Source organism: Ursus maritimus, unplaced genomic scaffold (assembly GCF_017311325.1).
Source record: "Ursus maritimus isolate PB19 unplaced genomic scaffold, ASM1731132v1 scaffold_24, whole genome shotgun sequence".
Lineage (NCBI taxonomy): Eukaryota > Metazoa > Chordata > Mammalia > Carnivora > Ursidae > Ursus > Ursus maritimus.
In genome coordinates this window covers 41,219,675-41,235,662 of record NW_024424897.1, presented here as the reverse complement: position 1 = coordinate 41,235,662, position 15,988 = coordinate 41,219,675, and the positions used below count along the sequence as shown (strand labels likewise).

The following is a 15,988-nucleotide window of genomic DNA, read 5'->3' as shown; positions in this document are numbered from 1 at the left end:
AGCTATGCAAGATCTCTCTAGCATTTTCTGGGCTTCTGCTTCTTTAGGCATGCCTTCTTTTGCAAAAGAACCCCCCCCCTCAGGCTGTGATATTAGCATTAGAATGGAATGTTTTTTGGCTTAGATGAGAGGGACTTTGTGTTTTTGTATTTTTTAAGATTTTATTTATTTGAGGAGGGGTGGGGGAAGTGTGCTTGTGCTTGCGCGTGCAGGGTAGGGGCAGAGGAAGAGAGAGAATCTCCAGCAGACTCCGTGCTGAGTGCCGAGCTTGATGTGGGGCTCCATCCCACAACACTGAAATCATGACCTGAGCCGAAACCAAGAGTCGGATGCTTAACCTGAGCCACCCAGGAGCCCTGATACTAGAAATTTTGGTGTGAAGTGGTTTTGATTTGCATTACTCTGATGATCAGTGATGTTGAGCATCTTTTCATGTTTCTGTTAGCCATCTGTATATCTTTTTTTGACAAATGCCTACTCTGGTCCTCTGCCCATTTTTAAACTGGATTAATGGTTTTTTTTTGGTGTTGAGTTGTAGGAGTTCCTTATGTATCACCTGCAAATATCTTCTCCCATTCAGTAGATTGCCTCTTCGTTTTGCTTATGGTTTCCTTCACTGAGTTGGGAGGGCACTTTGATCTTGCCTTTCCTATATGAATTTTTTTGTGATTTGGCAGATTTGCTTATGGTCTTCCCATATCACTCATTCTATTACCCATTTTGACTTCAGCTTAGCAGAGAGAGAGTCAAAAGAATTCATTCCCCTTACCCCATAGCAACAGTGTCAGAGTGATTGTCTAAAGACAGAAAACAGCAAGAATACAAACACATGAATATCAAAGTGGGTAGGAAAGTCATTGGTTTTGATGAAATTTTTTTTGCTTAACATGATTTGATTTTTCCCCCAATTTTTTTATTGTGGTAAAATACGTATAAAATTTACTGTTTTAACCGTTTTAAGTGTAAAGTTCACTGGTATTAAATACGCTCATAATACTGTTTATCCATCTCTACCATCCATCTCCATGACTCTTCATCTTATAAAACTGAAATTCTATCCGTTAAACAATAACTCCCCACCTCCCCTTTCTAGTCCTTGACAACCACCATTGTACTTTCTTTCTCTATAATTTTGACAGTTCTTAAGTACCTCATATAAGTGGAATCATATAGCATTTGTCTTTTTGTGACTGGCTTATTTCACTTTCTATAATCTCTTCAAGGTTTATCTGTGTTGTATCATCTTCATTTTTTTGTTGTTGTTTTTTAAGAAGAGGAGGGAGAGGGAGAAGGGGTGAGGGAAAGAGAAAGAGAGGCAGGCAGGGGGAGGGGCAGAGAGAATCTTAAGCAGACTCTGCGCATAATGCAGAGCCCTAATAGCGGGGCTTTACCTCCCAATCCTGAGATCATGACCTGAGCCAAAATCAGGAGTTGGACCCTTAACTGACTGAGCCACCCAGGTGCCCCTAGCATCTTCCTTTTTAAGACTGAATTCGTTGTGTATATATACACCACACGTTGCTTATCCATTCATCTACCAATGGATATTTGGGTTGCTTCCATATTTTAGCTATTGTGAATAATGTCAGATGAACATGGGTATACAAATCTCTTCAGGACCCTGCTTTCAGTTCTTTTGGGTCTATATCCAGAAGTGGAATTGCTGGATCATATAGTAATTCTATTTTTAATTTTTTGAGGAATTGCGCTTGACATACTTGCCACAGTACCATTATACCATTTGACATACCTCCAACAGTGCACACGGGATCCAGTTTCAGCACATCCTTTCCAACACTTGGTACTTTCCCTTTTATTTTTTTTTTTAAATTGATAGTAGCCATCCTAATGGGTGTGAGGTAGGACAGGATATAATTTTAACCTAGCTTGCTTTTCTGGCCTCAGGCCTGCAGGTCTGGCAAATGTGCATGTAACTCATTTGGCTTTGGAGAATTTGGGTGGTTTGGGCCAGGAGAGAGTCATGTATGTCTTCTACCCTGTGAGATCCTTCAAGCTATTACAGGCAGTGGAAGTTTGGATGGTAAGTGTAACTACTTGCATCATAGAGATCTGTGACCCAGTTGGCCAGGAGTTAAAGGTGCCTGTATCTCTGTCTTCAGGTAAAGAATATCGAGGAGCACCGGCAGCGTAGTCTGGATTCTGTGCAGGAGCTGATGGAGAGCGGGCAGGCAGTGGGAGGCATGGTTACCACCACCACAGGTCAGCTCTCTCTTGTTCCCCAACATGTGGTTAGGAGCAGATGTGCATTTTCTTACATACTCTTAAGATTAACATGCTGGAGTAGGACCATTTTGTGTTAGGCTAGGTTGAAAGCAAGTGTCTGGGGTTCCCTAGCCATCACACGTAGCCGGAAGGCTCTTACAATACGTCTGTTGAGAACGTCTCCTATCTCTTTCCCACCTCTTCCCAGATTGGAACCAGCCAGCTGAGGCGCAACAAGCCCAGCAAGTCCAACGGATCATTTCACGCTGTAGCTGCCGAATGTACTATATTAGTTACAGCCATGACATTGATCCTGAGCTGGCAACTCAGATTAAACCACCTGAGGTCCATGAGAACCAGGAAAAGGAAGATCTCCTAAAGAAACAGGAAGGTATTCAGGGCTTGAAAGGCTTTTAGAAGGGACTAGGGAACTTGTGAAAGTAGTTACTTCCTTAGTGGTTTTGAGTCAGTAGTGTTATTAGAAGTCCCACTGTGTACTGGGCATTAACGGTTTCACTTTGTTCTGCATTATGTAAGTTCTGCTATAATAGGATAATCTGTACTCTTGGAGGGAACTGGGATGAATGGGTATTGTTTGATTCTAAAATAAGCAAACATATTTCTACCCATGAGCCTCTCTAATCCATTTCTGTGGGGTTAACTAACAGGAGTGGTTCCAAATACGGGTTAGAAGATAGAGTAGATATTTAGAGAAAGTTGAGTTTCTTATTTAGCTGCTAACAATTACATAGGGGCTGTGGATACCTTTACCCTTATTCATCATGAACTGGAAATCTCCACCAACCCGGCTCAGTATGCCATGATCCTGGACATTGTCAACAACCTGCTGCTCCACGTAGAACCTAAGCGGAAGGTGAGCATGAGCCCTTATAGAATGCCAGTTAGCCTCACGGGAACCCACAGACCTTGTGCTTTATTTGGGGTCCAGTAAGAAAAGCCATGCTTCAAAACGAAAAAGGACCTTGTGGTTGGTACATCCTCTGTTAGTCAATAGCAGCCACTGAAATTTCACTTACCTAGGAAAGGTCTGAGTGTTCCCGAGACTGTAGAGCTTGTTTACTTGATTGTTTTTCTTGGTCGGTTCTCTACTCAGTCACTTCGATACCTCTAAAAGCAGTAACTAGTCCCCACTGTCACCTCTATCCCTGCCCTGTGGGACTGGCTTACTGTGAAATCTTTACTACTTCTGCATGGGCCTGCCCCTTACACTTGCTACTAATGGTGATAGATACAAGTAAGCTTTCCAGAAGAGACCCGTATTCCTTGTTACTTTCTCTGTTTCCCTTTACTGCAAGACTTGTCTATTAAAAATTTTTGCTCATTTCCTTTTCCATTCCTTCAGGAGCATAGTGAGAAGAAGCAGCGGGTCAGGTTCCAGCTTGAGATCTCCAGCAATCCTGAGGAACAGCGCAGCAGCATATTACACCTACAGGAGGCTGTGCGGCAGCATGTGGCCCAGATACGACAGCTGGAAAAGCAGATATATTCTATCATGAAGGTAGTTACCAGGGCAGTCTGAGGAGAGGGTGTTCTCCTAGGACAAGGGAGATCTCCTCTCAGTTTCTCCTGCCCTGGCTCCCTAGTCTTTGCAGGATGACAGCAAGAATGAGAACCTGCTTGACCTGAACCAAAAGCTTCAGTTGCAGCTAAACCAGGAGAAGGCCAGTCTACAGCTGGAAAGCGAAGAGCTTAATATCCTCATCAGGTGCCACAGCATTCTTTCTCTGCCTTTTTCCAGTGCCCAGCTAGGGTTGCTTTCTCTTCCTTACCTGTATTATGATAGTCTTTGGGTCTAGTGTGCATCTTCAAAGGCTGATGTAGATTTGGGAATTTTCTGAATGAGCCTGGCTGGACTTGGCCAAAAGACTGAGAATAGGAGAGCCCTTCCTTTGGCTCTTCATTAGAGTACCTCCTAGGAAAGGAGAAAACCAGATGGTTTGGAAAGATCACTTCTGTGGCCTTGCTACATGCAGGTGAACTGAAAATAAAATGTCTTGAAGTTGATCAGTAAGGAGCACAATTGCAGATACAATTGTAGGGGTTTATTAGTGAGCAGAGACTACTTTATTAGCTGTGAGGGGTGCCTGGCTGGCTCAGTCAGTAGAGCATGTGACTCTTGATCTCAGGATCATGAGTTCAAGCCCCACATTGGGTGTAGCGCTTACTTAAAAAAAAAAAAAAAAAGCAGCTGCCGTGGAACTAAAAGATGGGATTATTCTCCCAGGCCCCGGGTGTGAGGAGCAATGAATCCAGTGGAAAAAATTTAGGGAATACCTGTTCCAAAATCTCTGGGTTTACCTCCTGCATCATTCTAGAGCATTCCACCCCACCCTAACCCAGATGCTGTTACCCTTATTGGCTTTGGCCCTCCTGTCCATTTATAGGTGTTTTAAGGACTTCCAGTTGCAACAGGCCAATAAGATGGAGTTGCGAAAGCAACAAGAAGATGTGAGTGTGGTCCGTCGCACTGAGTTCTACTTTGCTCAGGCACGATGGCGCTTGACAGAGGAAGATGGACAGCTGGGAATTGCTGAACTGGAGCTGCAGCGGTTCCTCTACAGCAAGGTATCGGGTATATACAGTCATACAAAGGCAGCTCTATTGAGAGGCACTGACCTATCTCAGGAGTCTTAACTTACAGAAAGAGATACAAAGGGGCTGGTTATTATATGATTACTGATGATGGTATTAATGATTATAGAAACATGAGCATAGTTCCCCTTAGACACAATCGTTTGTACTATGAAATAACCCAGATGTAGATGAGCTTGATCAAAAGCTTCTTTCATTGAATAAGATTATCCCTAGAAATATGGCCCAGAGGGAAATAATCTTCCAAGTCCAGCTTGGAATAGAATTGTTAATTCTATACTGACATTCAGCTTTCCTGAAATAAGTAACCAATGGCAGGGAGGAGAGGACATGATTCATTATTCCACACCCTTTCCCCAGGAGTTTGGAAATATGTGAGACCATTTTTTAGTATCACAGTGACTGGGAAGTGCTGCTGGCACTTAGTGCCCTCACCAGTAGTGCCCATGAGAAACACTGGATTAAAGGGTGAATTGATTGTTTGAAATTGAAAGGGATACCAAAGGTTGGGATTAAACATGTGGAGATCGTGAAAACAGGATATGTAGCAATTCTCTAGCAAGCTCCTGAGAAGGGCTTATTATAGTATATGGGGTTGGGGGGGTGGGATATCTTTTTATAGGTGAATAAGTCTGATGACACAGCAGAACATCTTCTGGAGTTGGGCTGGTTCACTATGAATAACCTCCTCCCCAATGCGGTCTATAAGGCAAGTCTTATTTCCCCATTCCTGCCCCATTCTCATGCTTTCTAACAGGGCATTTGTAGGATTTTATTTATTTGAGAGAGAGAGAGAGAATGAGAGAGAGGAGGGGCAGAGGGAGAGGAAAAGAGAGAATCCCAACCAGACTCTGTGCTCAGACACAGGGCTAGATTTCATGGCCCTGAGATCATGACCTGAGTGGAAATCAAGAGTCGGACGCTTAACTGAGCCACCCAGGCGCCCCCTAACATAGGGCATTTGTAAGGGCCCTTCGACATAAATCCAGTGTGGGAAGCAGTGTGATGATCTGAGGGGTTGAAACCTTGCCCAGCTTAGCAAGACCATTGTTTTTCCTCTTAGTCTGAATGGATTTGAGGGTTGATTTGTCACTCTTTATCCTGTAGGTAGTCCTGCGGCCCCAGAGCTCCTGCCAGTCTGGGCGACAGCTGGCCCTCCGCCTCTTCAGCAAAGTGCGGCCCCCTGTTGGGGGTATTTCTGTTAAGGAACACTTTGAGGTTAGTATACAGTCCTTTGGGGATCCAGAAACGAAAGGGTACTCAAAAGCTATCTGTGTGTTATTATGCTACATTAGGGGTAGGTAAACTGAGGGATGATGTCTGAGCTTAATTGCTTCTTCAGCCTTTTTCCTCTTTAGGTAAATGTGGTGCCTCTCACCATCCAGCTGACACACCAGTTCTTCCATAGAATAATGGGTTTTTTCTTTCCTGGCCGAAGTGTGGAAGATGATGAGGTTGGAGATGAAGAAGATAAGTCCAAACTGGTGACTACTGGTGAGAACTTTTATGGCGGAGCTCCAGAAGACTGGGGTAGTGGCCCCAGAGATAGCTAAAGCCTCAGAAAGAGGATAGCAGCGGGTATGCTTGCCTTTTCATAGGAATACCAGTGGTGAAGCCTCGGCAGCTGATTGCAACAGATGATGCAGCACCACTGGGCCCTGGGAAGGGTGTGGCACAAGGCTTAAATCGGAGTTCTGGCGTCAGGAGGTCATTTCGGAAAGTACCTGAGGTACCACATATGCCCCTGATGATGGAGAGATGGGAGAGTCTTGGGGTTCTCTGTCTGGGCCAGCTGGGGATTTCTTCATTCTTTTACAGGGATGAACGGAGATGGAGATGTTTGGGGTCCTAAGTTTCTTCTGATGGTTTCAGGGACTCACACTCCTTTCCTGCCTTTCCTAGCACCCTGTGGATGATATTGACAAGATGAAAGAGCGAGCAGCCATGAACAACTCCTTCATCTACATAAAGATTCCACAGGTTCCTCTGTGCGTCAGCTACAAGGTCTGCTCCTCCCTAGTACTTTCTAGAACAGGATCGGAAGGGAACCAGATAAGATCAGAGATTAAAGTTAGGCACAACAGTCTAGTTTGTGAAGCTGGTCTGTGGGTGGTAAACTGCTGTTCCCTCTGCTGCCTTCAGGAGTCAGTACCATTACAGGATGAGGTAAAGGGAAATCAGTATCTGCTGTAGGAAAGCACTAGGCTTGACTCAGATATTGCTTGAACTAAAAATGGCAGCTGATAAATCTTTTGATTTTTCTTTTCTCTCCCCTCTCCCCCTCCTCTCGCAGGGTGAGAAGAACAGTGTGGATTGGGGTGACCTTAACCTGGTGCTGCCCTGTCTGGAGTACCACAACAACACGTGGACATGGCTAGACTTTGCCATGGCTGTCAAGAGGGACAGCCGCAAAGCCCTGGTTGCCCAGGTATCCCGGCAGAGTTCATGGCTGTTTGGTTAGCAGGGGCTGGCAAACAGATCCTGTGCTCAGGTGCATTTCAATGTAGGACATAGGTAGGACAAGTACCTTGGGGATGGGCAGCTGAATGAAGTGAGCATCTTCTGTCCCTACCCTCTCCATGACTTTGGTCAGATGATTAAATTAGATGTTTACTGAGTATTTCATATATGTTAACAGCTGATTTTTAGGAAACTGTGGGCTGACACAACTTCAGGTTCAGAATGGGTTCTAATTAGACTGTAAGCTTATTGAAAGCAGAGATCATTTTATAATTTGAATTACCCCACTGTGCCTTCATGTAAGCTTAATAAATATTTATTGACTTGGTTCACATTGATTTATTCTGCCTGTACCACTAATATTTACCTTCCCTTGTACTCCTCTCTAACCTATCAGGTAATCAAAGAGAAGCTAAGGCTGAAGCCTGCAACAGGGTCTGAGGTCCGGGGAAAGCTAGAAACTAAATCAGACCTCAACATGCAACAGCAGGAAGAGGAGGAGAAAGCCCGGCTCCTCATCGGTTTAAGTGTGGGCAACAAGAACCCTGGCAAGAAGTCCATCTTTAGCAGGCGCAAGTGATCCAGCATCCAAGAGTGGCTTCAGTACAGGATCTGACTCTGGCTCAGGCCCCAGGGACTTGTGGGGTGGGAGGCACTTCCCTTTACCTATCAGGATTTGTGGGGGGTCAGGAGCCCACAGGGTACTGTGGAGAGGCACTGCTCTTTTAGCAGCTGGCCTGTTCCCTGCAGAATACGGTGGATAATAATGCTGAGTTCTACCTCGCACTGATGAGCAGGCCAAGGGCCAGAGAGGCATCAAGAGAGCAAGACCCAGGGAATGGGCCCGGGATCAGGATCTGGTTCCACTGCGGCCAACTGAAAGGGCGGGAGGGACAGTTCTGATCAAGTGTGATAAATTTTTATAGACCTATATATAAATATATACATATATATTTCTAAGTGTAACTGCTCTCCCTCTGTGCTAGAAAGTTGAGGGGAGGAGCCGATCTCCTGTTCCTCATTCCACTGCCTTGTATGAGAGGTATTAGGGTTCCGGGGGGAAATCAGCCCCTTCTCAGTCTGTGCCAAGTTCACTTGGGAAGATGGTAATAGGTGCCAGGGCTGGCCATGGGTTCCCTTGGGGTATGCCCTGGAGAATGGTGAGAAAATGACTTAAAGAGAAAAAATATATATTTTAAATTTGATTTTTTTTTTTTTTTTTGGTGTGTTAAGTGCATGGGTTTCAACCTGTGTTCCTCCCTTACCATCAACTATCAACCTAAGACATATCCTCTAGCTACCATTCTAATGAGGATGGCCTCTTCCCTCATCTGTGAAACTATATCACAGATACTTCCCAGCTCTGGTTTGACATTGGCCTCCTAATAGGTCTCTGCACATTTTAGTGCTGGCTATGAGCCTATTCCTAACTGGGATGGGGGGGGGATAGGATATGGGGATAAGAGTGGGATTTGGCTGCATCAACTTGCATCTCTAGTCATGAATCGCAAGGAAGAGGCGGAGCTCATGTGTAATGTAGCATCAGGGGCAGGAATTGCTTATGTAACTGGGACAGCAGATTTAGCAGGAGGAGAGGAGGCAGAGGCTGTGGATGGGAACAGTGAGCTGTCGGCAGGGGCAACATGCCCCAGTGGCTGCTTCTCACAAGGTAGGCGGTGGGGCTCTGGCAGCCTGTTTAGGGGAGGTAAAGGGGGCATGGGCTTAAGGCCTGGGAACTGACTGGTGAGGAGAATGTTAGTGATGCCCACTGTGGAGGTGAACAGGCTATGCTGTGAAAATATCCCAACCCTGTACCAAGAGGCTCAGGCTGAATCTCTGATGCCTCAAGAGGAAAATGTCCAAATACTGCTCTCGTAGAGGATTTGAATCATGTCCAGGAAATCTAGGCCTTGGCCCAAAGCAAGAGTAATGGCAATTTTGCCTGGTGCTCAAAAACATATCCCTAAGGTTACGATTTGAGGGTATGTCTTCTAAGATGGGCAGAACTTGTAATGCTTCAAGGGTAGAAATTTAGAGTGGCTCCCTTGGTTCTCAGCAGGGTGGCAACATCCGGGGTCCCTGGGTCCGAGGCTGGAAGAGCCTCTGGTCAGGTGTGGGGACTACCAGGTCAGGTGTGGAAGAGCTGTGGGGACTACGGGGGCATCAGTGCCTACACCAGGAGCCCCTGGAGCCGGCCCCATTCCTAATAGAGAAGCCTCTGTCTGAGTGGCCAGTGCCTCAGTTCGTCAACCTTTTTCTGCCGGAGTTTCCCATTAGGCCCCTTAGGGGGCTTCACCAGCTGAAGGTAGGTCAGTCCCTGGAAGGGGTCTCAGTCTTGGGGAGACATCTAGGAATGGCCAGAGTTTCAATTGTGCTATTCTCCATTTCTCTGTACAGATTTTAGGCCTTGTGGCTAAAGGCTCCTTCGGAACGGTCCTCAAGGTGTTAGATTGTGGCCAGAAAGCAGTATTTGCAGTGAAGGTAGGGACCTAGGCACTCTTCCACATCATTCTCTAGTCCCTGTCTCCAACCTTGGTTTCAGAAAGGTTTGGTAGGCATGAATAACCTGTAGGAGTCATTACTCCTCTCCTTTTATAGGTGGTGCCCAAGGTAAAGGTCCTACAGAGGGACATCCTGAGGCAGTGCAAAGAGGAGGTTAGCATCCAGGTATGCACAGACCCCAGGAGTGGATCCTAGGAAGAATTAAACCACAGGTGGAGAAAGTACCTTTCCTGTCCAATTGCCCTGCTCTTCCTGGTTCTGCCCCCTTCCTCTGCTTCAACCAAAGTGGATCCTGGGAAAAGTAGTTATCAGCTGTTAATTCTAGGTCCTTCCATGGAAATCTGTCCAGCATGTCCTAGTGTGTTCCTCAGTATCATGCTAGTTTGGGGATTACCAGGCAGGCAGTCCCTACTTAGTTCACATGAACTGAGAGGTAGGGCAGCAGCTCCTTTTCTGCACAATCAGGTAAATCCTGACTTCTTGACTGCCTTGATCCTCAATGACCTTTTTCCTCCCTAACTTCCTGTTTTCTTCATTCCTAGCGACGGATCAACCATCCTTTTGTACACAGTTTGGGGGACAGCTGGCAGGGAAAACGGCACCTCTTCATTAGTGAGTGACTGGCCTCTCCTCATTCCCAAGAATCCTTCTCTTGTACTTCCCGCCTGAGATTCCCCATCCCTTTGGCTTGTTCTCCCTTTGCCCTGTTTCCCTTCTCAAAGCACTTCTCTCTCCCAAAGGGAGAGGGAACAACAGGTGGCATCAGTTTGGGCAACAGGCCTGCAATGCCTTGAGCCCAGGCACAAATATTGCCTAGACTTCTGCTGCTTTGCAGTGTGCAGCTACTGCAGTACAGATCTGTACTCCTTGTGGTCCTCTGTTGGCTGCTTTGCTGAGGCCTCCATCCGCCTCTTTGCCGCTGAACTGGTTCTGGTGCTGTGTAAGTGAAACAAGAATGGTAATGGAAATGAGGGAAGAATTAAGAGGGAGGGGCAGAGAGAAGAGATTTGATACTAACTATGGAAGTCAAAGAACATGGATAGGAGAGGATGGGAGCTAGCAGGGAATCGGGAAAGAAGGAGAGCTTCAGCATGCCCCATGCTTGCTGTCATCCACAGGCTATCTCCATGATTTGGGCATCATCCATCGAGATGTGAAGGTAGAGTTAAGTGCTTTCTTCTTTGAAGTGGGCCTCAGTAAGAAGTTCCAACAGATCTAAGAAGGCAGTGGGGAGCTGAGAACAGCTGACCGTGGGGGCCTCATGAGTGCTAAGGATTTGGGCAAGGACCATCAAAGCATAGGCCTGAATGCTGAATAGGGCATCTTCCTCAGCTGGGAGGTAAACATGATGGAGGGTTGAAAGGAAGAGGATGACTAATAACTTCTCACCTGTGATTTTTCAGATGGAGAATATCCTTCTGGATGAACGAGGTAAGTCCTTTTCTTTTCCTAGCCCCAGAATGAGAGGACCCTCAGTTTGGGAATAAGTCATGGCTGATGAGGGGAGGAACAGAATGGTGCTGTTGCCTTATCTTTCACAGGTCATCTGAAACTGACAGACTTTGGTCTGTCCCGCCACCTGCCCCAGGGAGCCCATGCCTATACTATCTGTGGCACTCTTCAGTACATGGGTGAGAGAGGGGCTAAAGTTGGTGGGTAAGCATTGGCGGAAATCTAGCCAATTGATGTCAGTAACAACTGTCTTTCAAATCTAGCCCCAGAGGTCCTGAGTGGAGGGCCTTACAACCATGCTGCTGATTGGTGGTCCTTGGGTGTCTTGCTTTTCTCCCTGGCAACTGGGAAGGTGAGAGAATGGTAGGGATGTTGGGCAAAGCTCCTCTCTTTGCCCTGTAGCGGGAAGAAGACCTTAGGAAATCTTGCCTCATTCCTATCAAGCAATGACACTGCTCCCCCCCCCCCCCCCCCACTCAGTTCCCAGTGGCTGCAGAGAGAGATCATGTGGCCATGTTGGCAAGTGTGACCCACTATGATTCTGAGATCCCAGCTTCTCTTAACCAGGGGCTCTCACTCCTGCTTCATGAGGTAAGGGTGAACACTATTTTCCTTCTTGACTACCAAACCATTCATTCTCTCCTTTCCCTATCACTGAAGTGATATTTCTCCATCCCTCTAATAATCTGGCCGGGGTGGGGGTGTGCTCCAACTTGATCGAGTACCACTTCACCACTTGCCCTCTAACAAGCACTTTAAATTTCAGTTCTGAGTTTCTCATCCTTCAAATATCCTCCCCATCCGTAACAGGTCACTTCTGAGAGAGAGGGCCAGTGCTACTCTCTTACCAATACAGCACCTTTATTCCCACCTTTGCCCCCAAATTAGCCTGTTTCTCTCTTTCAGATTTTCTCTAGGACTCTTCTTCCTACCCTCCACAGCTTCATGAACTTCTCCTTTTCCAGCTTTTCTGTTTAGCCCCCTTCTTATCCCAGTCCCTCATCCTTCATGCTCTATTTGCCTTCAGCTCTTATGCCAGAATCCCCTCCATCGTCTACGTTACTTGCATCACTTCAAGGTCCACCCTTTCTTTCGGGGTGTGGCCTTTGACCCAGAGCTCCTACAGAAGCAGCCAGTGAACTTTGTCATGGAGACACAAGCTACCCAGCCCAGTTCATCGGAGTCCATGCTTTTCAAGGATTTTGACTGTAACCTGAAGTCCTACCTGGTCCATCCCAGCCTTGCTTGAGCCCCTCTACTGTAGATTGGGGCCCATCTGGGAACCTGAGGATTTCGTCCACTGCCAACTCAGTATGACCACTTTTATGATCCAGTTTGTTTTTAATCTATAGCCTCTTACCATTCTGTTCTACTTGTTGGACCAGAGTTCAAATCTTGGGCATTCTGCTATTGGCAGCCACAATTGGCCCGATCCCTCCCCACCCCCTAATCAACATCTCAGATCACAGTGTTGACCTTTTCCTTTGCTTCCTTTCTCCAGCGCTCATACCCTGAAGCTTTCAGCCAGAGGCTTATTCTGCTTTTCCTGTTCCTTGTCTCTCTGCCACATTTCCTTTCTTTCTTTTTATTTATTTATTGGAGGGGGGAGGGGCAGAAGGAGACAGAATTTTAAGCAGGCTCCATGCCCAGCGCAGAGCCTGATACGGGGCTTAATCTCACAACCCTGAGATCATAATCTGAGCCAAAATAAGGAGTCGGATGCTTAACTGACTGAGCCACCCCAGGCGCCCCTGCCATATTTGCTTTCTTGAGCAATAATGACACTTCATGGGGTCTCAAGGTGCTATTTATGTATTTTTAATAGGCTTGTTGGAAGCAGTATGAATGTTTTTCAAAGGTCTCATAAGCTGGCATTTTAACCCCTAAATATGCAGCTAAAACATGATCTTGGGGCTCAGAGCCTGTCTGTAATAAATCTAATTTTTAAAAATTTCCAAAGTGAATCTAATAGCCGAATGTGAGGAACAGGAACCAAAACAAATGTGAGTTAAATGTCTTTTCTAGGGCTGATTGGTATAGCTATTGAATTTTTTTTTCCAAAACAAAACGTCTTCAAAAGACAAGATTCTTAAACTGATCATTTCCCTAGATAGCCTAGAATTCAGTTTCTGATGGGCCAACCAAGGGATTAAGAGGCATGATGTCAACCTTAAGATTTAAGGTTAGATGTACTTCAAGAACCTTTTCCTTTAGTTAAGGAAAATCATCTGGACCTTAAATTTGTATATATTTCTGGCCTTTACTGACTTCTTTTCATTTTTCTTAAACTAACTTCTCAAAACTTTTTTTAAACAAAATACAGTTCATTTATATATTTAAGTAATCTCTACACCCAATGTGGGGCTCAAACTCACAACCCCAAGATCAAGAGTCGCATGCTCTTCTGACTGAGCCAGCCATGGGCCCTTCAAAATCTTCATTTTTATTATTCTTCAGTTATATGTGATCTCTCTTTACAGACCAAAGAGAGTCTGGAACACCCTGTATACTTGTGTTTACTAATTCTGTTCCCTGGATTAAGCCAGATTTTCCCTGTACATAGCTGGCATTTTATTGGCCTCTGCAAAATTGCTTTTTCTGGATTGTACTTTGGCAATCTGTAGGAAAATCCCTATGAAATTTAATTGCTGTGGATATATTAAAGGGTATTCATTACAATTCATAATGTTCCATTTAAGGGTGCATGGGAGAAATTTCCTCTGGACCCAGCTGTGCTTTTCCTGAATTGCTGTTTGGTTTTTACCTTAAAGACACTAAATATTCAACAGACTGTATTTTTCTCTTCATATCAGTGCAAGGCCACTTAGAGCCTAATTTGCAGTCCACTTCCAGCAAGTGTTTAGGACTTCATGTTGTATATTTTGTATGCTAGCCATATTCTTGGTTCCATCTTCATTTTCCACCTTTATTTTCTTTTTTCTGTTTTAATCTTTTTTCTTACTATAGTATCTGCAACTTTGTAAGCCTTTTTGGAACAAGGTTGGGATATAAATGAATAAATAAGTGTAACATTAATTCTTTTGATTATCCATTTGTTTATCTTTAGACACTTTTTTAGCTTTACTACATTTTTTTTTTTAAGTTGTAGTGACCAGAACTGCATATTGGATAAAACCCCTGAATACTAGAAATAGGAATTAATGGTTTCTTTTTTTTTTCTTTTTAAATATTTTATTTATTTATTTGACAGAGATAGAGACAGCCAGCGAGAGAGGGAACACAAGCAGGGGGAGTGGGAGAGGAAGAAGCAGGCTTATAGCGGAGGAGCCTGATGTGGGGCTCGATCCCATAACGCTGGGATCATGCCCTGAGCCGAAGGCAGACGCTTAACCGCTGTGCCACCCAGGCGCCCCGGAACTAATGGTTTCTAAAGAAGTTAAGAGTATTAGGCTGGTACTTGGATCCGCCAGTAACTATCTCAGAGTCTTTACATAAGTTATTTTAACTTCTCTGGATCTTAGTTTCCTATATATAAAATGAGGGGGTTATAATCACTGGTTCTTGATTGTAGGGAATGGGCTTCAGAGTTCTGTGATGCTTTTTCAAAGGGCAGATGTAGATGATTTTATGATATTGTGTGTCTGGACCAGTGTTAATTAATGTTCAGGTCACCTAACATTATATAGCCCCTCTGGTCACAGCAGCATATTGGGTTAAGGTCTTTTGGACATGGTTGACATGTCACTAGGGTCCCTTCCTTAGGTAATATTAGGTAGCTTTGGGACCATAATCATGTAAGTGTAGTTTGAATCATTTATCAAATGTGGACATTTTTAATGTACTCTATTGAATCACTGGGGCACTACAGCAGTGATTCTCAGGGTAGTGTGGAGGGGGTGACAGAAAATCAAAGTTTCAGAAAGTATAATTTGAAAAAGCACTGTCTTCACCCCCAGTTCTGATATGCTCATCCCTGGAAGACATTTTTTCCTGCCATCCTCCACCCCTATTTAGAATCACTGACCTATAAATAAAATACCTTTTAATTATTCACATGAAATTCACTTAAAAATATTTTTATATACAACCTGATATCATCGTTTAAGTCTGTGCTTTTTCATTACCTAGAAGAAATCAGATATACCTACCTATCAGTATGGATATTTTATGCTGTACTCCCTTCTATCTTTTCTAAGAATGTAAATGTAAGATTAGTCTTAACCCCAATCCTTATATTCTTCTAGAAAAGTGTCTTTGTAGTTCTACTCATTGTTTCTTACCTCTAAGTTTACCATATATCAATGTGTTCATTTGTTCACTGATTTAACAAATTGGTAATCACAATTCCTTAGCTACTTCTTTAAATAGTCTTCAGTGTAAAAATCTTGTCAAAGCTTTTTCAAAATAAAATCATATTCATTGCATTATTAATCCCCATTCAAGCTGAATTGTGTCTCCACTGCACTCCCCCTCCCTGTATTCATACGTTGAAGCCTACACCCCAGTACTCCAAATGTAACTGTATTTGAAGACAGTCTTTAAAGACATAATTAAGTTAAAATGAGGTCATATGGGTTGGCCCTAATCCAGTGATTGGTGTCTTTATAAAGAAGAAATTAAGACAGACACACAGAGGGAAGACCAAGTGAAGATATAGGGAGACAACAGCTATCTACAAACCAATGGGAAAGCCTCAGAAGAAACCAACTCTCTTGACACCTTGATCTCAGACTTCTAGCCTCCAGGATTGTGAGAAAATAAATTTTTGTTGTTTGCG

At 44.5% G+C, this 15,988-nt stretch overlaps 2 protein-coding genes across 3 annotated transcripts in view; both read left to right on the top strand.

Moving 5' to 3' along the window:
* KIAA0100 (KIAA0100 ortholog) overlaps positions 1-8,501 on the top strand; it is a 28,313-nt gene extending 19,812 nt beyond the window's left edge. The window contains exons 27-39 of one of the 2 annotated variants that reach the window (XM_040641051.1): positions 2,121-2,220; positions 2,432-2,614; positions 2,976-3,097; positions 3,587-3,742; positions 3,828-3,949; positions 4,629-4,809; positions 5,459-5,545; positions 5,944-6,054; positions 6,195-6,330; positions 6,435-6,565; positions 6,739-6,840; positions 7,130-7,264; positions 7,694-8,501. In XM_040641051.1, the coding sequence (XP_040496985.1) occupies positions 2,121-2,220; positions 2,432-2,614; positions 2,976-3,097; positions 3,587-3,742; positions 3,828-3,949; positions 4,629-4,809; positions 5,459-5,545; positions 5,944-6,054; positions 6,195-6,330; positions 6,435-6,565; positions 6,739-6,840; positions 7,130-7,264; positions 7,694-7,876 (1,749 nt within the window). In that variant the 3' untranslated portion in view covers positions 7,877-8,501. Of the gene's footprint in view, positions 1-2,120; positions 2,221-2,431; positions 2,615-2,975; positions 3,098-3,586; positions 3,743-3,827; positions 3,950-4,628; positions 4,810-5,458; positions 5,546-5,943; positions 6,055-6,178; positions 6,331-6,434; positions 6,566-6,738; positions 6,841-7,129; positions 7,265-7,693 lie in introns of those variants that run through there. The other variant, XR_005837485.1, reaches the window with a different exon arrangement.
* Positions 8,502-8,796: 295 nt separating this feature from the next.
* RSKR (ribosomal protein S6 kinase related) lies at positions 8,797-15,988 on the top strand. Its single transcript, XM_008695560.2, has 12 exons — positions 8,797-8,859; positions 9,332-9,601; positions 9,694-9,777; positions 9,895-9,963; positions 10,341-10,410; positions 10,634-10,738; positions 10,917-10,957; positions 11,202-11,229; positions 11,340-11,429; positions 11,514-11,602; positions 11,731-11,841; positions 12,278-15,988. The coding sequence occupies exons 1-12, from the start codon at positions 8,797-8,799 to the stop codon at positions 12,497-12,499; spliced, it is 1,242 nt and encodes a 413-aa protein (XP_008693782.1). The 3' UTR covers positions 12,500-15,988.

Excerpts from the sequence above, each read along its gene's own strand:
- RSKR (XM_008695560.2), top strand. The coding sequence starts at position 8,797 with ATGAATCGCAAGGAAGAGGCGGAGCTCATGTGTAATGTAGCATCAGGG. Across the intron at positions 11,230-11,339 it reads TATCCTTCTGGATGAACGAG|GTCATCTGAAACTGACAGAC; the intron begins GTAAGTCCTTTT and ends TATCTTTCACAG. Across the intron at positions 11,430-11,513 it reads TGGCACTCTTCAGTACATGG|CCCCAGAGGTCCTGAGTGGA; the intron begins GTGAGAGAGGGG and ends TTTCAAATCTAG.